Source organism: Trifolium pratense, linkage group LG6 (assembly GCF_020283565.1).
Source record: "Trifolium pratense cultivar HEN17-A07 linkage group LG6, ARS_RC_1.1, whole genome shotgun sequence".
Taxonomy (NCBI): Eukaryota; Viridiplantae; Streptophyta; class Magnoliopsida; order Fabales; family Fabaceae; genus Trifolium; species Trifolium pratense.
In genome coordinates, this window is record NC_060064.1 from 18,084,680 (window position 1) to 18,106,804 (window position 22,125).

At 33.3% G+C, this 22,125-nt stretch overlaps 3 protein-coding genes across 3 annotated transcripts; all 3 read right to left on the reverse strand.

Annotated features, from left to right (window-relative positions):
* Window positions 1–164: 164 nt before the first annotated feature.
* On the reverse strand, window positions 165–995 carry LOC123892656. Its single transcript, XM_045942503.1, has one exon. It carries the CDS (start codon window positions 811–813, stop codon window positions 346–348), a length of 468 nt encoding a protein of 155 aa, XP_045798459.1. The 5' UTR covers window positions 814–995; the 3' UTR covers window positions 165–345.
* Window positions 996–4,168: 3,173 nt separating this feature from the next.
* On the reverse strand, window positions 4,169–6,254 carry LOC123893143 (RING-H2 finger protein ATL5-like). Its single transcript, XM_045943067.1, has 3 exons — window positions 5,785–6,254; window positions 4,979–5,082; window positions 4,169–4,716 (listed from the first exon to the last, which is right to left on the reverse strand). The coding sequence occupies exons 1-3, from the start codon at window positions 5,944–5,946 to the stop codon at window positions 4,410–4,412; spliced, it is 573 nt and encodes a 190-aa protein (XP_045799023.1). The 5' UTR covers window positions 5,947–6,254; the 3' UTR covers window positions 4,169–4,409.
* A 9,125-nt stretch (window positions 6,255–15,379) lies between these two features.
* LOC123889699 (periodic tryptophan protein 2-like) lies at window positions 15,380–21,426 on the reverse strand. Its single transcript, XM_045939159.1, has 7 exons — window positions 20,075–21,426; window positions 19,299–19,550; window positions 19,112–19,204; window positions 18,420–18,791; window positions 16,898–17,242; window positions 16,267–16,494; window positions 15,380–15,974 (listed from the first exon to the last, which is right to left on the reverse strand). The coding sequence occupies exons 1-7, from the start codon at window positions 21,272–21,274 to the stop codon at window positions 15,804–15,806; spliced, it is 2,661 nt and encodes an 886-aa protein (XP_045795115.1). The 5' UTR covers window positions 21,275–21,426; the 3' UTR covers window positions 15,380–15,803.
* Between the last annotated feature and the right edge of the window lie 699 nt (window positions 21,427–22,125).

Below are 22,125 nucleotides of genomic sequence, written 5' to 3' on the forward strand. Positions count from 1 at the left end.
TGTATTCTGGCGATTTCTGATGTGAATTCGGCAGGTTGTCCCCCGTTCCTATGGGTTCCCCCACCAAAGCCCGCTTACGGCACGCATGACGCATGGTTACATAGGTAATGTAACCAATAAAAGATAATTAGTACAAAAAACAGAGAAACAGAGAAATGCTATCATCACAAAAATTAATCTTGTTTGATTTATGCAGCCTGATCTCAATCTACAATACATCCCAAATCTTCTTCCATTTCATGCCTAAAACCTATTACTCATCACAAAAATTAATCTTCCTATTCCTAAACAAACAAAAAATTCTGTAGCAAGATTGAGAAATTGAAACCACAAAATACATAATCATCAGCCATGAAACTGGTACACAAGGTCCAATGCCCTCAACTTAACAGCATGTGGATCATATCCCTTAACAAACCCATCATTGGAAAACCGCTTCTCCTCCACCCGTGCCACAGTAGACGGCGACAATGGCCGTTTTGGCCGCTTATTTTTTATGAAACAATCTCTTAATTGCTGCTCAACCTTATCAATTGTGCATTTTGAAGTCTCTTCATCCTCCTCCTCCTCATCATCTCCCAGCTGCATAGGGGCTGCACCGTTGGCAGAGGAGACAGAGTTTTCCAGCACCGGAGGGGATTGAAAGGTGGAGAGAAAGGAGGTGAGATGATGGTGTGTTTGGTGTAAAGAATTGTGGATTTGATTGAGATGGGTTGGATTGGTTGAATTTGAAGATAGTTGTTTTGCCATGAAAGTAGCTTGTTCGAGAGAAACTATGAGTTCTGATAATGATGAGTTTGGTTCTTCCATCATGGAATGAAAAAGATCACTTTTTTTTAGAGATTTTAAGGAATAAAGTTACAAAGTACAAAAGGGTGTGTTGTGATGCGTGTGTGTGTTAAATAAGCAAATAAGGAACAAGAAAAGTGTGTACTAGGTAGGTTTGTTTGGGTTAAGGAAGTTGATGATGTTTTTTTTTGGGGCGTTACTCAGTACTTTTTCAGTTCACTCACAACATCATCATATCATATTCACATCATTTGAGTTTGGCTTGTGAGATTAGGGTACGTTTGTTTGGATGGAAAGAAAGTTGGAATAAAGGAAAACATGGAAATTCATGGATGAATATAAATTAAATATAGTCCAAGTTCATTCTTCGATTTTCGTATTTTTCTTCCTTCTAATTTTTTTTTCCCCTTCCAACTAAACTCTTTGGTTTTTGTATTTTTCTTCCTTCCAATTAAACGGAGGCTCTCTTTGAATTGATGAAATATAATGGGATGTAGCGGAGCGGAATAGAGTGGAGTGAAAAACAATGGAGATGAATGAAATAAATCTTTCATTCTATTGTTTGGATATTTTAGAAATGAGAGGAACAAAATTAAAGGTAAGTGGTGATATGTGATAAAATTCATTTCATCTTATTCTATTTCATTCCATTATTATTGTACAAATCCAAACAATGGAACATTATTCTATTCCTTTCTATTTCATTTCATCTCATTCCATCGATCCAAACATAACCTTATTGTTGCCCACAAAGGATAATGTATGAGTCACTGCTTAAAGAAAATAGGCTTAATTAGTTAAATGGTTCTTTAAAGACATTTTAGGTTTCATAATGGTCCCTTAAAGAAAAAAAGGTCTGAATTGGTCCCTTATTGATATCACTTTTGCCACATTGGTCTCTTCCGTTAATTTATTAACACCAAATATATTAGGTGGACCAACATTACATGTGGTCCACCATAGATCTTAATAAATCATTTAATCTTAATCTTTGATTCTTTTGTCAAAATAGTAACCATTAGATTTTGTATGTCTACCACATCTAGCAATACACCATCAACAACTATTTTTCTCTCCATTTCTATATCTTCTTCAATGGACTCACCACGAATTGGTCCCTTATTGATATCACTTTTGCCACATTGGTCTCTTCCGTTAATTTATTAACACCAAATATATTAGGTGGACCAACATTACATGTGGTCCACCATAGATCTTAATAAATCATTTAATCTTAACCTTTGATTCTTTTGTCAAAATAGTAACCATTAGATTTTGTATGTCTACCACATCTAGCAATACACCATCAACAACTATTTTTTCTCTCCATTTCTTCATCTTCTTCAATGGACTCACCATGAACACACCACTGAAGCTTCAATGGAGCTTTCACAAAAAAACTCAAATCGGCTTCAAAAATCACAAAAGAATACACAAATTCGCTTGATTTTTAGCATTGGTCATGAATCTATGCTTAGATTTCACAGTGGAGGCTTATATTTTGAAAATCGAAACAACAACTTAAGAACATAAAAATGACCAAAACATGATTCAAGCAAACTCACGCAAAATTAACGATTGGAAAAGCTTCAGAACGTGATATTGAACATAAATCAACCAATATTTGCTTGATTTAAGCTTTAGAAGGAAATTGAAGAGACAAGTTGAGGAAGAAGGTGATGTTGGAAAATTGAGGAAAAAGATGAATTTTTGGGTTTGTTTGAAGGTTGATTGAAGATTTGAGTATATTTTTTATGATGTTTATGAAAAAGATGAAGAAAAATGGAGGCAGAAGATGAAGAAGAGAGGAGGAAGAAGATGAACAATGTTTTTTTTTTGCACCATTTAACGCTTTTTGTCAAAAACTAACGGAAAGAACCAAAATAACTAACGGAGATGTCCTTAAGGGACCAATCCGGACATTTTTTTCTTTAAGGGACCATTGTGAAACCTAAAATGTATTTAAGGGACCATTTGATTAATTAAGCCAAGAAAATAAAATAAGTAAATTTTCTATTAAAAAAATATTTTTTATATAATAGTGGCTATATACAATTATTATATTTGGTTTATTAACTAGTGCTCTAGATTACTAGTTAGCATATAAAAATAAGAGTATAAGTCCAACTCTTTTACCATATTTGCGTTCTTTAATCCTCTATTCGTGTAATGGATTGGGTCGTTAGGTCATGAACGACAAAGCAAATCATATATTGGACACGCCTTGATTACAGGTGATTACCGTCCGGTGGGGATCCGTGGACCGTTTGGAACAACTGCCCTACCATCAGACAACACCTATCACAATCACAGGGGTTGAAAGAATATTCTATGTTTTTGCAACCCTAATTTTTTCCTTATATAAAGTCTGCCTAAAGGTTACTTCAAAGCTGCAATATCTAACACTAAATACTTCCCATTCTACGGCGCTTACAGACTTGATCGTCGGAATGTGCGCATGTACCAATCCCTCCTTCACAACAACGGTGTTCAATCACCAACAATGATCATCTATATTACCGGCCAAAGTCCTCACCTAACGACTACAACGACTTTATCATCCAAATATTAGATCCGAAGATGATAGTTGAAGATTTCACTGGGATTACTCAATCACCCTATTTTATTTTATTTTTTGAAACAAAGTTCAGTTATCTTATTACAAATATTTTGATGGAGTTTTTGAAATTTTTATTTTATTACCATCTATTTTAAGTTCAGTTATCTTATTACCAACTTTTGAGGCGGAGATCCACATGAATAAGACGGGAGGGTAGGTGATTAAGCTGAGGGCCATTGACACCAAAGAAATCTTATAGGATGCTCTTAGTCAATTCATTGAGGAAATGAGTACACTGATATGCTAAACAGATTGCTAATCCATTTCCACAATGGGAGACAACATTTGTTGTCACCATGTTGTCACCATTTACCAATGCAATAATTGAAGATTGGATCTACAATCATATGGAAGAAATCATTGCTTAATTTTATATCAAAAAAATAAAAAAGCAGAAATCATTGCTTAATTGGTCATCAGAGAAATCTTAATATCTTATAGTTTTCAGGAAAACAATATATTAAAATTATCAGAAAAATGTAAAAACCAATTATAAATATTCTACAACTTTTTTAACTCATTTCATTTCTTGCATATTGACATATATATCACCCTAGTGTAACAAAAAAAAAAGACATATATATCACCCTAGTAGTATCAAAATTTTCAAGATCCATCTTAGGACAAGAAGCATCGTTCAGAAAGAAAAAAAAAATTTGCTACTGAAAAATATTTGTTTAATCTTGTTCGGTATAAACAAACAGTAGTGTGTTTGCCAGAGGAAGCAAAGCTATAATCAAAAGAACTTGAAACATGGTGTAAAATAAATTCCATGAAAACCTAGACCTGCATATGCTACAGAAGAAAATATATTATGTACATCTCTGCTGCAGAAAACCACTGTTGGCATGGCCTATTTTACATCACCAACTGAATATGAAAACCATAATACATAGAAAGAATTTGAATCCAAAATCTAATTAAAAGCGTTTTTCTATAGAACCAGAAAATGACCACTAGTCTCTTTTTGAGAGCAGAACAATCCTTTAGCTACCTTAGATCATTGTCTTGCTTCTGATTCTGCGGAAGTTGGTTGTATGGAGTTAACAGCAGTAGGTTCAATGTGCCTCTCGATATCTGTGTTCCTATCCGATGTGTGTGACTCGTCAAGAGGTTGGCTCGCAGTGAATGTCACAGGTCTCACATGTTTTGTTTCGGAAGAGTTTTTCAATGGTAGACGGCACACTGGACAGGTAGATTGTTTCCTCAGCCATATATCAATGCACGAAAGATGAAAAGTGTGGCCGCATTTGGGCATGATGCGCAATATTTCTCTTTCTTTGTAGTCTGCCAAACATATTACACACCTGTTGAAGAAAAAACTCAGTTATTTTATCTATTCATTGGCTCCTTTTCCCATAAACTTATTAATCTATCAAGTTTAAGGCCCCTGTTTAGATAACAACTTAATTAGTTACTTACAACATAATCACTTATTATATAAATTCATATGTATAAGTTATATACATAACAAAGGATAAAATAAAGTCAACCTAGTTTCATATAAGCTATAAGTTGTTTTCATAAGCTATCATAGAGAACTTTAGAAATAAGATGAATACAACTTACTGTGTATCTTCAATGGAACTGAAAGCCTCTTGATTGAACTTCAAAGTAGGGATTGCTTCAATCAGAACTGGTTCAGTGTCAGGGTCATTAACATGATGTTCTGGCTATCAGTAAACAATCGAAAATTAAAAACTAAAGCACCAAACCTTGGTAAGTTACAAAATGACATAAACCAAATTATGAATCAGGCATTACATTTTGCTGTGAACACACATTGATTGAACTTTTAAGGGTCAGAAAACATTCAAAACTTCATGAACTTGAAATTATGATATATTTCCTGTGAAAACTATTCACTATAAGGAGGATTTTAGAAGCTAAAACAAACTATCTTACCATTCTTACCACAAACCTAAAGAAATCAGTTCATACATCCATACATACATTTTTTTTTTTTGTATTAACTCTATGGAAGGACCCCTGGTAATCCAGAATTTCGCCGAGTAAGTAAAGTGTGGCGAAAGATTTGTTCCAGCCAAAATTTGAACTCAGGTTCTCCCAAATGAGTTGTCCTTATCTTAAGCTCATTAATCACTTGAGCTCAACAAGTTGGTTATGTATATTCATACATACAAATACATATGTATGCATAATTTTATAGGTAAGTAAGATTATTATATTCTAGAGATAGAATGCAGCATTTGCATCAGAGTCAGAAATAAAATAAAATAAATTGAAGATATCCTTATTCTACATATACTTCAAGTATTGGATCAGATTTATAATCTAGGACAAATCATGACCAAATAAAACTGAGCAAAGTGCCAAAAATCAAGTCAAGAAAAGGGGGTGTATACTGAAATTACCTGTTCTATATCAAATCTTGATTCAATCTCATACATCATCCTAGATTCAACACCACCTCTAAGCCTTCCACAAATTATTCTTGTGCAGACAAACACAATGAAAGTGGCACTCATGCCAAATCCAATAACAGTTGTCACCAAATTGGTCCCTGAACCCAACATCTCCAACCACAAAAATCAACACTCACTTCACAGATTCTTCAACAAAAACTCAATAGTAGTGACACCCAAATACACATCAGAAACAACCCATAAGTCCAAAGACACAAAAGGGGGAGGTTAAAGATAAGGAAAACACAGAAAATATCAAAGACCCATGTTAGAAAAATTGAAACTTTTTTATGTCAGAGTGAGTATATAAGAAAACAAAAGGAACCCATGAATTATGAAGGAAGATTAGATTGAAGGTGGTGGGGGGAACAGAAACAGCCAACAATAGGAGAGAGCAGTGGAAAAATAGACCCTTTTGATTTTCTCACTCTCTTGGAAATATTTGTTGGTGGGTCCAATATATTATATATCAACCTACTTAGATGTAAACTATCGATATAGTCACTTAATTACATGTATTTACCGATTTGGGTGTTTGGTAAGTTTAATAAGCTGATTTATAGTTTATTGGATTAGTTTATAAGTTTGTTCGATAAAAGTTGATATATTTGGTAATAAATTTATTTAATTAGTTTATAGCGTTTTTTGAGATGTTATTTCAAGTATGAGTTTATAGCTTATAATTTTTTATATTTTATTTCATTTTTACTCTTATTATTTTTTTCAAAATATAATAACTACATCACTATGTACAACTTATATTTTATTTTGCACTTACAACAGCAAAATTTGTCAAAATACAACCAATAGATATATGAAAATAATTCGAAGAGGATTCTACTACACATGATCGACGACCGAGATTGTACTACAGACAAAATACCACTGCAGAGATTAATTACCACAGATCGAGATTTAATTACCCCTAGTGTTGGAATTCATGAAAACATTAATTAATTGAGTTATCCTAGTGTTGGCTAGATTAATTACAACAGATCGAGATTTAAAAGTTATGTTACTAGAAAGATAATTCTTGAGAACAACTCATAAATACGTCTACCTATAAATATAGCATGAAGAACAAAGATAATTAAAGATAATAAACTAAATTGCAAGTAATATAATGATTTTCGAACCAATTACATGTTTCAAATATTCTTATAGCAGTTCATCTACTCAACCTAACATAAGGTAATTATAGTACCCATAAGCATAATAATTAACATAACAAAAGAGTTAGAAAATTACACATAAAAAGTAACCTCTTTAAAACGCTAGAAGAATTACTCCCAATGGTGGGGAGATTTCCTTCCTTGAGTTCCTTGCCTTCTCTTGAACTCTTTTGAATTGCTTCATCTTGAATTAATGTGAATTATGGTAGCTAAGAGCTATATTTATGGAGTTTCTTGTGCTACAAACTCGAGCCCATTGATCATGCCACGATCAGTCCCATTGTGGGATGATCCTTCACAAATTCACCATCGTGGCACGATGCAAGCCGTAGATTTTCTTCAAATATTTATTCTCATCGTGGCACGATGTATCCCATTATGGCACGGTATCTTCAAAGCTAATTTCCTACATTTTTTGCTCCATTTTGTGTAATTCTTCTAACTCTTCTTTTTCTTCAAGTAACTTAATTTCTTAGGTATTTTTCATGTTTGGCTCTCTAAAAACTACTAAAATGACCTAAAATAAACCTAAAAACTATCTAAAAACATCCTAAAAATTATTGTCATCACATGTCTCTTGCCTATCTCTCTCTTGAGGATAATTTGAGTTAAGGTATTGTCAGATACTAAATGCGACCAACACTTCTAACTAGAACTCGAATTCTTGTTTGTTCAAACTTTAGAGTAGTCACGTTATGAAAAATTAACATTTTCTACTATTTTTTTTATATATATAAAACTACTATATTGATTTTCCCCTTATTTCACCACACTAAACGATGTGAGATTTCTCTAATAGCTATTTTTTAACATCCTCTCCTTTATTTAAGAAACTAGACGATGTGGAACTTGACAATCAACTCCAACAAGTAACATAATTAGTAATGAAATGCTATAAAAAAAAATACCAATAAGTATACTACTTTTCGTCTTTTTTTTTTTGACACATACTTTTCGTCTTTTATAATCTATAAAATAAAACAAATAAAAATTAAATACTAGTCAAATAAAAAAAATCTTCTGGAGTAAAGCAATTATATACTTTTTCTTAATCTTTGTATTTTTGTACAGCACTATCACTCTTATGATTTTCATTATGTTGATTTTCAAATTCAATCTTATTTGTTAATTCCAGGAAAACGAGTCTTATTTTTTCGTAAATAAATAATAATATGTTGACACTTTTTTGTTTTGACAAATTGTTGACACGTTTCATGAACAAATAAATAATTTAGATGTTACTTTTTTTAGGATATTTGGTAGTTGGATTTTGATTTCCCTTATCTAATACTAGTGTCTAGTAGTATTTTGTTGGTTGTTTTAGGTGATTTTGATGTGACTCTTTTTTTTTCTTCCAAATTGTTTATTGTTTAGTTACCACAGTTTGATCCCATAATGCAAATAGGTGTAAGAATTCGAGGTTTGATCTCTGACCTTTTCATACTATAATGTGTTTACTAATTAAATTATGTTGACTAAATTTTTTAATGTGATGATTCTTTATATCCATTTATTAGACATGGTACTTATTCTAATCTCAGATTTATGTATCTTTGAATAGTCTAGAATATAGTGCATGTTGCTTCAAAATAAGGTTAATTCACTTAATTGAGTCACTTGCCGTTTAGATTTAGAATACATGCAGTCCAGACAAGTACTTATTCAATCTCAGATTTAATTTAATAGTTTTTTTTTACGGTGGATTTAATTTAATATTTCCTTCGTCCCAAAATATAAGAGTTAGTTTGACTAATGCGCGTATGCCAACGCACAATTTTGATCGTTAATATCTTTTATTTCGTATTAGTAAAAATTATTAAAACTTGATATTTTGAAAATACTCATCAAAACGAATCAAACAAGATCTTATATGCTAATATTTATATCTATATATTATTAACAAAATATGGTCAAAATAAGATAAATGAATAGTATCATTTAGTCAAATTAACTCTTATAAAATGGGATGGGGGGTTTTCTATTCTGTAACCAAAAAAAAAATGGGATGGTGGGAGTAGTTAAACTTGAAATAAATCGTGATTTGTAACATTGCATTATTAAAAAATGAGTTTAATGATTAAAAAAAAAAAGAGTTTAATGAAAGTGCACATTTAACTAGATGTAAATATTTACTTGCCTTTGACTTGCACATTGAGATCTATCAAGTATGAGATAAGTCTCACAGTTAGAAGAGTTGAGGTTGAACATTTTATAAATGAGAGGACCCGTAAACTTAATGTTTTAAAGTTTTGGGTGTAAGTGTGGTGTTAAGAAGTCTCACATCGGACGTGAGATGACCTAAATATATATGAGTTTATAAAGTAAAGGCAATTCCCACCTTACAAGTTGGATTTATATATGGTTGAATTAGATCCAACTCTTAATTCTAAGGTGGTATCAAGGTCGACGTTTGATTTGGTGGGGGAGCGAGAGTGAATCCTGATAGTGCATCAATGGGTTGGATTCTTGATCCTGATCACCTATTTTGCTCAATAGTGTTGGGCATGAGCGCGGTGTGTTAAAAAGTCTCACATTGAATGTGAGATGACCTGAATATATGTGGTGTCAAAAGTCACTTTTACGGCTTTCCTAAAAAGTGTAGTATCAACCTGATATTTCTTAAAATCATTTTCTAAAAGAAAATTACTCAATCTCTTATACCAAGCTCTGAGAGCTTATTTAAGATCAGAGAGTGATTTCTTGAGTTTAAAAATATATTCTAGATGAACTACATCCTAAAACCCAGGTGGTTGTTTGACATGCACTTCTTCAGAAATTACTCAATTTAAGAATGTACTCTTAACATTCATTTGATATAGTGTGATACCATGATTAACAGCATAAGATAAGGGTAATCTGATAGCTTCTAATGATGAGTTCATCAGATGTGAAGACTTGTACTTGAAGGTATTCTTAAGTTGTGTATCTTCATGGGAGCCATCATGAGCTTCAAGAGAATTATCTTGCATTTCTTCATAAACAACTTTTTGGTTAGTTTCTTAATTAAGGTTCACTAGATTTCGAGATGTATGTCTCTGACGCTCTTGCTTTTGATGGTTGAGTAGATTCTTACATGTCTTATGAAACCTGCAATTTTAACAAACTACCCACTAGCTCTAATCATTGTTGTAGTATCATACTCGTTGTCATAAAATTTAACATGTATAGACTCTTCAACCATGTTGGTTTATGAGTTATACACTCTATGTCTTAGAGCGTTCAGAGTATCCCAAGAAGATACCCTTTTGAGTCTTGTCATCAAACTTCTTCAAATAAACTTTATTATTCAAAATATAACAAGTACAACCAAATTGATGAAAATAAGAGATGATGAGTTTTCTTTCCTTTAAAAAGCTCATCTGATGTTTTGTTTAGAATAGATCTAATATAAATTCTATTTTAAACATAACATGTTGTATTTATAGCTTCTTCCGAAAAATATTTTGCCAGATTGTGTTTATGGAGCATGGTTCTGACCATTTTTTTGTAAAAATCTATTCTTTCTCTCTACTACTCCATTTTGTTGTGGAGTTCTAGGAGAAGAGAATTCATGAATGATTCCAAGTTTTTCACAATTTTTTTCAAATGGCTCATTCTCAAACGCAATCCCATTATCACTCCTGACTTTTTAAAATTTTTAATTCCTTTTCATTTTGTATTTTTGTGCAGAAGTTGCTAAACACATCATATGCTTCATCTTTAGATCTCGGAAATTTTACCCAATTCCATTCGATAAAGTCATCAACAATCACTAATACATATTTCTTTTCATTGACTGATGCACTACAACATGACCAAACAGATCAATGTGAAGCAGTTCTAAAGGTCTAGTAGTAGAGACACTGTTTTTAGATTTAAACGAGGTTTTGACAATCTTCCCTTTTTGGCATGCTCCACAGAGAGCATCTGAGTGATAATTTATCTCTGTCAATCCTTTGACAAGTTTCAACTTGCTAAGCTTGAGATTAATCTCCAGTTAACATGTCCTAAGCGTTTATGCCACAACCATTTTCCATCACTCACTGATAATAGGCAAACTACCTTTTGATAAGCCAATTCAGAGAAGTTAATTTTGTACACATTGCCTTTTCTACTGCCTTCGAACACTATGGATTTGTCAGAGTTAAGAACTGTACAAATGTCTTTATCAAAAGTTACATCATAACCATTATCACAAAATTGACTAATACTAAGTAGGTTATGTTTAAGTGGATCTACTAACCATACATTATAAATAGAGATAGAAGAGTTACCAATAGTTCCCACTTCCCGTACCAATGATCTTGCCTTTCTTATTTCCTCCAAATCCTACGGTTCCTCCTTTCAGAGTTAAAGCTTGGAACATGTGTTTGTCTCCAGTCATGTGTCTTGAGCAACCACTGTCTAAATATCATGATTGCTGCTTTGATGTAGATAATGTCGTTGAAAGACATTTGAATTGCTTAGCCATAAAAGGACATTACCGTTTCTTTTCACTTGTCTTTGTTTGATATTGCACGTGATCAGAAGAAGACAAATTTGACTATGAACTTGATAGTGACACTTCAGAAGTTCTGATGCTGACATATCATCCAGGTTCTACGCTCTTCAGATGCAACATTCTTCATAAGCTACTCTTCAGATCCCGACTTATCAGAACCTGACTTCTTAGCTTCTGACCTTCTTCAAATTCTAGTTTTGCTTACTAGAATCTATCATCTAGCTTCTGACCGATTGTTGTAGCTTCTCTCCCAAAAATGCATATGTTTTTCATGTGTTCATGCAAATTTTTAATCTTTGGTTCTGCACACTTAAACACACATTAGTATATTCAATTTATTCTTTTCAATACTTTGTTATCATCAAAATTCTAAGGACCTTGTACAAATTCATTTTGTTCCAACACTACTAATATTACATTCAAATCTACTTTTATTTATAACTTTTCTATTATCTAAATATTGATGTTTGATTTAAAAAAAATGAAAATAAAAGTACTAAAGAAACATCAAGCCATGGTGAAAGAGAACATACATCATGGTAAACATTAATCAAAGCATGAAAAAGTTAGACATGTCTACATTTCATCACTGTTTCATAGTATTATTTTACTGTTCTACCTTTTGGATTTGCTGAACATTTTCCTAACACGATCAATTTGTTCGCATGAAAAACAAAACGTGGTCATAAAGTTATAGATTACTAGTATATCTAGGGGTGTACATGGGTTGGGCAAATCCGGTCGACCCGGTCAAACCCACCAAATCCAACCCAAAAAAGTGGGTTGGGTCGGGCAAGTGGGTGGATATGGATTTCAAAAATGAAAAACCTATTAAAAAAGTCGGGTTTTGGGTAAAACCGGACCCAACCCAAAAAACCCACTAACCCACTGTTGCTATGTTTGTTGAATTTTTTATATAAAAATACTAAAGATTTTTTCATTTGATTATTAAATATTTTTATATTGAAAATGAGTTATACTATTTTTTACGAAAATCAAAAAGATTGAATAATTTTTATGAACAAATATGATAATTTTTCGCATTATTTTTTTAAAATTTTAAAAAATTGAATAATTTTCATAAACAAATATAGTATGGTTTAGTCATTTGATATTAAAAAAAGCAAAAATATCATTTGGATAACACGCTATCCAACCCGTAAATTAGTAGATTTACACGAAAAAATGGTTGATTATTTTTTATAGTGAAAAAAAGTTACCCTATTTTTCAAGAAAATACATTGATTGAGTTATTTTTTCTGAAAAAATATTTTTAGATATTTAATGTAAAAAAAATAGAAAAATAATTTGGGTAACCCACAATCCAACCCAATCCAACCCGGAAATTGGTGGATTTACCCAACTCGGCCCAATGTTATAACGGGTGGTTATTTTACTAAACCCAACCCGGAGTACCATATGTGGTTTGGGTTTTGGTTTTGGTCAAACTCAACCAAATCCGGCCCACGTACACCCCTAAGTATATCCTTCCTAGACTTTGATTTTTCATAAGCAATTAATTATGAGTAAAAAGTAGTAACATTAACATGAACTATGTCATTGTCATGTGGCACATATGGGCATATGGATATGGCCCTATTTGGATAAAGACGTTGTTTACAATTTATAGCATGGTCACTTATCATAATAAAAGATTATTTATAATTTTTTGCAAGTTTTTTCTACATTAAAAGGATAAATAAAAGTTTTTTCTACGTTTTTTAAAATTTATATAGTAATAATAATAATAACTCTCGCTCGCAATTTCATTTTTTTTAAAATTTATTGTATATACCTTTGTCCCTTTCTCCTTGTTTTTTTTTCTCCATAATATCTGGATGTTTTCTCTTCCCACCTCCCATGAATCTTTTATACCCCCAATATTCCAATTTTGCCCTTGCAGAAAAATTCGGTTCGCGGAAACCGAATTTTCACTAGTGCAAATTCAGAGTAAATTTCGATTTTTAGAAACCGAAATTTGTTTTCAAGGCAAAAAAACAAGGGCAAAATTGGAAATTCGAGGGGATAAAAGATTCACGGGGGTTGGGAAGAGAAAACATCTAATATCTAATGCATGGAGCAGTTGACGTTAAAAGAGGTTTGTCCGAAACAATTGTTTTTGGTGAGATACAAAAGCATGAGAAGCAAAAATAAGGCAAGGGAAAGCAAGCCTGTCGCATCATTAGGAGAACAATCAATTAGAAGAGAGTATTGAGATGTAGCTATCTATGTAACAAAATTAGCATAAAAGTTTCATCTAAGGGTGTGTGTGGATAATCTTAAAGTTCCAATCATCGAGAGTTAAGTTTCTTTAATATTTTGAATAAGAATAGCATAAGAATGAAGCTTAGGTTTAAATTCAGTTTGAGCTTGAATTCCAGCTCAAATAATTTTTGCTCACTTTATCTACCTCTCTCAATTGAACTCCACATTACTAAGACAAATTTCCTTTAAAAGTTGAAATCGATACCAACACATTTTTTCACCACCAATTTTTTTAGATGCACTCAGTATAAAAGAATAAATGAAACTAAATGCATCAAAATAAACCAAAAATAAAAATAAAAATCAAGACAACACATTAATATCCTATGAATATAATTATATAACTGTCTAAATCACATTAAGATATTCTAGCCTGTTTGTTTCAACGAAAATACAAATTAAACATGGTCCATAACATATGGATGTAATTCATTTAGTCAACACGTGTAGGACATAACATTGCATTTGAGTCGTATAAATCCAATTTGGGTCACATGCTGCTTTTAAGAGAGATTTTTGAGAATTAATTTTTGCTACTCTACCGGTTACTCATGCGTCCTACGATTTTTTCATTTTACGTTTTCGCGACTTAAGTAACGGACGTTATAAAAGTAAATTTTTTTGAAAAATATCGTTCATTACTTAAGTAGTGGACGCTATAAAGGTATGATGCTTTTGAGGGGTGTCTGCTACTTAAGTAGCGAATGTGGTATTTTGATAAATTCATAGGGTGCGCAATAGAATTAGTAGGATGGCAAAAGTAAGCCTCAAGATTGTTTTACCACCCTACCACTTCTCGCGCGCCGTACTCCTATTTTATCCTCCGCTACTTAAGTAGCGGACATGTAATGTAGGATGTTTTCCCTCAAATTTCTCATTTTTATAACATCCACTACTTAAGTAACAGACAGAAGATATTTTGGTGATTATGTAGGGCGCGCAAGAAAATTAGTAGGGTGACAAAATAAAATCTCAACTTTTAAAAGCTCGTAAATCAAGATTATATCACTTATTTGAAAGTTGGAACCAAAAATAAATCATTTATTTACTTTGAAAGCTACTAGGAGGAAATGAAAGTTTACAAAAGTAATCTAACTGAGTTGCACAATTTAGTTTTCCTCCCACTGAGAAAAAATAACCCCAGACAGAAAGTTCTACTTTTTCAACGATCTCCTCACTCTTATCACAGTTTTTTTAAGAATAATCACATATAGTTATTCATTTTCTACTCACTTTCATTGCTTTAAAGTTCATTCATTTTACGATCATTCCTTTAAGTTTCATTGTGATCCAAACAAAGCATAAACGTGAAATCAATTCATGGACAAAATTGAAAACAGTGAAGCAAAACTAATCACGAGTTTCAATCACTAAATTTTTTAAATATATATAAAAAACAATTACGGTACATGCAAGGGAGTTTTAACCTCCTACCACCCACATTTTACGGGTTTCTTTTTGTTCCCCTAAAGCATTCTTTTTGCAACATTTCCAACAAAGATGCAATAAAATAAACATGAAAACAAACATGAAAACTATAATGGTACATAGGCATAAGAGCAAAAAAAAGAGCGCCAGAATTTTGATACAATTTAATGGTGTTTAGATTAAATAAAATGATCCAAAATTGAACAAAACAAGCAAGATATATTACTTGGGAAAATTTTCTGATATGATCTCTTAACATTTTTCATCAAATAATTCCTAACATATTTGATTCAAAACACACTACTGGATATCCTGGAACTTCAACCTCTACATTCTATAAAGACAAATGCATTAGAATAATTGTCGCTGTAGTGTGTAACAGTCAAACTGTCTAGCTCGAGTTCCAGGTGCAAAATTTGTATTCAAGGGTAAATTCCTTTAAATAATGCTGCAAAGTTAGTTTGGCATGAGGCCATGCTATAACGAATCTTGCTTTGATTCCTTCGGGGTTGCTACAACCCAATGGTACTCAACATTTACCATATTAAAATAAAACAATCAGGGTGGACAAAGTTTCATGAGCAAAACCTACTAAAATCCAACATGTGAATTGTGGCTTTCAATTATTTACTGGCACTAGAAGAGCATAAATATCGCAGCATATATTCATTGGAGGAGCATGTATCGGCAAGATCCTGATGTATACTAGTAATGGATTTCTGCAACGATTTTAGTGATGGGAGCAAATTTCTAGAGTTCTGCTGAATAGAATTTGCATGGGATTTACAGAGCTCCTGCCATAACAAAGATAAATATCAATTGATAGAACCACTGGATATGATAGGATCACCTGACACCTTGTGCAAACTTTTATACTTATACACTTTAATATGAAATTTATGTATCCAACTATTCACCTTGTGCAAAATGAATCAATCATATTATTAAGGTATAAAATAGAGTTTGCATACTGACTATCAATTTATGATTGAATTATCAAGATTAGTACTTCCAACACTCTCATTGGTATCACATCCTCTCTCCCTCTATGTGTGTGTGTGTTTAGTTTAAGCAAGTAAAGAATACCTGAGACCATCGAAGTATGAACTCCAAATGTGGGCACTTTTCTAGAAGAGATGCTAGTGCCTCAATTAATCGCTGGAGATATCTGTATGGGATTGATGTGACAACTGCTGGGATATCCGCTGGACTAACAGCAAAGATACACTTTTTAATGAGAGAGTCCTCATTTAAGCGAAGACTAAGGATCAATGCCCTACTTGGTTGATTTTCATTAAGAGCTTTATCAACAGCCTGTTGAGCAATGAAAGCCCATGTTACAAATGACATCAAAATAGGAGATACAGTAGCGAAACAAGATCACCATATATAGCCAGTGGAGCAAAGGACAATTTAAGTTATATATGTTGCATAAGTTTTCCCTTTTACCAAAGTTTGTTGAAAAATTAAACTATTTCTTATAGAGTCGCAAATATAAAATTGAATGCATGACAGAACCCACACTATAAAAGGAAAAATGTTTCCTCTTCCTACAATTGAAACTGGAAGACAACTTGCTTGATTATTTTCAAATCATTGCCTTGTACAGAAAATAGTTTTGGTAATAATCTGTTATTCTTCAAGGTGAACTAATCTATAGTCTTTCAAGAAGAAATATGTGAAAAGGTTGACAACTTCGGAAAAAAAAAAATAGTACCTCTGGTGTGACATCTATGTCTAGGTCAGTTGGATCGAATATGAACGATTCATCCACAGAATAAACTAAAACTCCCTCAGTCGTTGCTGCGACAAAACTCCGCCCAGTAGGGGCAATTTTAATGCCTTTTGTTTGAATAATAGGTCTTCCACGGTTAGCCATGGATCCTGGTAAATCTAATCCTAATTTCCCTCGTGTTTGTCTTTCAACACCTTCTTCAATGTCACTGTTATAATCATCAATCAAATCTAGAGGTCCAGCATCAGTCATATTCTTTGAGTTTAAAAAGTCAAGTACTCCATCTAACGAAAGATTATGAGTTATCTGGAAACGTCGCAGCAATACCTGTACAAAAGAGATTGCAATTAATAAACAGAACTGTACTATGAATCATGATAAGTTAAATGGTTGGGACTGGGACTGGTTGGGGTGCTCAAATCCAAACCAATCCAAAAAATAACCGCAAACCAATCCAAAAAAACCGAAAACCACAAAAAACCGAATATTTTTGGATGTGTTTGGATGTCCTTTTGTGAAAACCGCTGGATCGGATCGGATTTTGGATTATTTTTCAAAACCGAACCAAACCGCATACATAATTTTTAATAGTTATTTAACTTTTTATTAGTATGACATATTGTATTAACATATTAATTGTTGGTTTTTAATTTTCTCAATAATACTTATTAGTTCAATTCATCTATTTATTTTTACTATTTCATAGATTTCAAATATATTTGATAATTGTCATTGCAAAATATTAATTTTTAACATATTATGTGTTATATTTTACATCAAATATATTATTTTACCATGTATTTATAATATTAATATTTAATTAAATAAAATTTTATTTGTAGTTTGGATGTCCAAAAACCGATCCAAATTAAACCGCACAAAATTGGATCGGATTGGATCAGATTTTTTTAGTTAGCCATCCAAAACCGAACCGAACCGCGAGTAATTTTAACTTTGGATCGGATGGATTTTTTCCACAAAACTGATCCAAATCGAACCGCAAGCACCCCTAGACTTGATATTATATATGCATCCAAAATGAAATTGAACACTCAATATTTTACAACACGTGACAACACCAACATAAAAGGTTTAGAAGGTAATACACAAACAACGAGGAAGAAGAGATAGCATAAACAGCTTATGATAAGTTTCATAAGTAGTTTTCAGTTTATTTCATAAGATCCTTGAGACAGCTTATAAAAATGGCTTATATAGTTCACCCTAATTTTATCTTGGATAGAAAGAACATATTGTGCTCTTATATGATAAGCTCTTACTGAATAAACACGATTAAGCTGTCCAAAACATCCCCCTAACCTATACCATCCATATGTTGGTCTCTCAACCGAAGAGCATTTGTGTTGTGAATCAACAAAGAAGAAGCTTTTCTAGAAAATACATTTTTTGGGGATTCTATTAACATTTCATAAGCATATGATGATATTTTTAGATATGCAAAATACGTGACAAGAATAGGAATATAAAATACATGCAAACCAACCTGATCGGCAACATCATACATGCAGATATATCTGCTACTTCCCCCAGCTAATATGTAGCTTCCGTCAGCTGAATAACACAAGGTTGTGAAAAACTTCCCTGTACTTTTGTTAGCAGCCGTTCTACGGTCAGTCATAAGACGACCTCCAGCAATATCTCTAGAACCTTCTATAGTATACATCAGCAAACCATCTATTGGATCCCAAAAATGAATTTGCCCATCCAATGTACTGCAAGCTACCTGCCTTCCATCTGGACGATAAACAACTGTGAGAACATCATGTGAGTGAGGCCATGTTTCAACTGTTCCTTTTCCATCAAAGACATCCCACAACCGAACAGTCTTGTCCCATGATGATGAAGCCAAGACACCCTGCACAAAGAGAAAGGAAATAATGCTTAAGTATCTTAGTCAATGGAAAAACATATACAAATACAAAAGAAATAACAGTTATCTTTTTATCATGTCTCAAGAGTTGAGACAAAAGTTAGCATCAAATTTGATAATACTGAGGCATCTGCATAGAATTAGAAAAATAACTATTTTATAAAATCAAAAGACTTTGTATTTATAATAAGTAGACAATGTAGCAACAGAAAAATAAAACTACTAAAAACATTGTAGATCATGGTAGACGATAAGAAGACATCAACTTATGCAGATGAATAACAACAGAAGAAAAGCTAACTCACATTTGTTGGAGAAAATACTAGCCCGTGAACAGGAGCTTCGTGACCACTAAGCACATCTAACAATTGGCCATTTCTCATCGACCAAACAAAAATCTGTTGCACATATCATTGACCATTAAGGGTAAAAAAAATACAGAAATAAATATCAATATAATTAGAAACCACCTAACTTCTGTGAAGTGGTTACCTCAAAGGAATCTGAAGTGCCCGCACATATCACTTCACCACTTTGAACTGCTGCCAAAGAAACAAACTGTCTTGAAGAAGGGGTAGTAAATATTCTAAAATTCCGATAACGTAATAAATCCCACGCACGAACAGTCCCGTCAAGAGATGCACTGAGCAGGCAATTGTTACTTGCCATAAAATGCAGAGCCGTAACAGCATTAGTGTGCTCATTAAATGTAACAAAGCAAAAGCCCGAGGAAACATTCCAAACCTGAAGCAGATAAGTACAAAAAATTTCTTGAATCATGCAATATGCACAGATAATTAAAGATACAATGTGAAACACCCTACCTAAATGCATATATTTATACTGATTTAAAAATGTACCTGGCTAGCTGCACACTCTGATTAATACAAATAAATAAATATTTGACTACTGCACAATAAACATGTTCTGGTGACATATATCATCATGATCAATTTATTCAGTGTTTGTGCTCTAAACATGTCTCTTGGAAGCAAACATAAGCGACATAATTTATGTAAGAAATTCAAATTACATATTAATTAGCAAAGAGCCAAAGACAATTTCCACAATGCACAGCCCAGCTTCTGATAAAGTAGCTAAGTAACGATTCTTAAATGCCCGAGGAAATTCTCAAAAGCATAGGGAAAAGAAGTATAATGTAAGAGTGCACACAAAACATCATATAGGTGCAACACAATCAATCAAAGATCAAACAATATACACACGCATGACAAAAAGTACAATGCTACAAAAAGGCGGTTGATTACCTTCACTTTATTATCATCTGCACCAGTAGCAAGGAGTTGAGAGTCGGGTGAATATGCGACACAATTGACATCAAAGTAATGACCCTGCTGCTTCAAAATATAACTCTCAGACCTCCATTCCCACACAAGGAGCTGACCAAGTTTCGCACAGCCAAAGGACAACCAATTTCCAAGATCATTAAACAAAGCAGTGGTTATCTTCTCTTTTGATATGGACAACAAATGAATGCACACAAAATCCGGCATCTGATACAACCCAAACACACCATTAGAAAATCCAACAACAACCATATCTAATCCTCTATGATAATCACAAGCCGAAACCTTCGCCGGGGCCTGATTAAAACAATCCTTCCTCAACAACGCCCATTTCCCTTTGCATAAGTACCCCCCATCCTCAAATTCAAGTTCATTCATCTTCCTCTTCCTCTTCTTCACATCACCATCATCATCCACATTCATCAAATCCCCTTCCAATTCCCTTTCCGGCGTCCCCGGCGATGAAGGTGCCGATGAATATTCATCCTCTCCTGTAAAACCCCAGCTTAACAAATAACAATCCCTAGTAACCGTATAAACCTTAGTAACCTTATTAGTTTTAGAATCAACGCCAAAAAATGAACCTACAACTGAATCCCTATGACCTAAAAACAAAAAAGGCTTATACTTAGCACCACCCTTAAGTTTTTTCAAACATAAAATTCTCGCAGTTAAGTCCTTAGACGCAACAAGCAAGTAATTAGAATCAGGACTCCAATCAAAAGCAGTGATTTTAGAATGAAAATCAGCAAAAGTTCTAACTAATTCAAACGGAAAAAACTCTCTACGGAAAGCAGGGGATCGCCAGATCTGAACAAGTTTACCAGCACCAACAGCGATGAGTCCTCCATCAGGGGAAAATTTAACAGCACCAACACGGTGTTTGAACGTGATACGGTGGAGTAGTGCACGGCGGCGGAGGTTGATGAAGAGGCAGCGGTTATTATCGTCGATAGCGAGGAGGAAGGTACCGTCGGGGGAGACGGCGATGCGGGAGATATTGGAGGAGGATTGAATGGGGAGTGTTGTGGTTTCGGATTTACGTAGGTCGGTGACGGAGACTCTGTTACCGACGGGTGAGAGTAGGAGAGTGTTGTTGGAAATTACGGCGTTGCCTCCTCTGTAAGGAGCTCCGAGAAGATTCTGGAATCTGAAGTTCATTGTTTAGGTTTAGTCTGCAACGAGAGAGAGTGTGGCGGGAATGGAGGTTTATGGTGTTAGGGTTTAGGGGTTGGGGTTCTTCGTTCGTCGTGGAATGAGTATGAAAGCGAAGCCAAACGCACCGTTTTGGTTACATATTATTAACCGTTTATGGTTTTTCATTCACCAAGTCTTAATACATATAAATGATTTTAAATTTTTTTCAAAATTTTTATAGATGATTTATATGATATAAATTTTCAATTCAACGGTGGATTTTGTAAAATTCGTATTCGTTATAGTATAATTGCTAACATGTGCACCGTGGATGACTTTCTCCACTTGTGCATGTTAGACTTGCCCGTAATTAGGGTTGGGAACAGGCCAGGCCAGGCCAGGCCTTGACAGGCCTGAGCCTGGCCTACGATTTTTTTTTAGGCCTGAGCCTGGCCTGTGGCCTATCAAATGTTATTTTTTTTGGCCTGGCCTGTGCCTTTTAAAAGTCTGGCCTGACCTTGTAGCCTGTTTAAAAGTCTGTGTTACATTAAAGCTTCTCTATATAGTTTTTTTAAATAGGCTAAATAGGCCTTAAAAAGTTCACATTTAAATTTTTATAATTTCTACAACATTAAGAAAAAGCTAATAATATGATTAACACAATAATTAAAAACTAATAAAATAACAAATACGATTACGAAAAGTCGCAATAATTAAAAGCTAATAATATTTATATAAATAATATTTTTTTTATAAGATATAAATAATAATATTATATAAATAATTATTATTATAAACAGGCCGGCCTATCAGGCTTCGTAGGCCTTTTTAGAAGCCTAAGCCTGGCCTATTTATGTAAACAGGCCGTTTTCAAA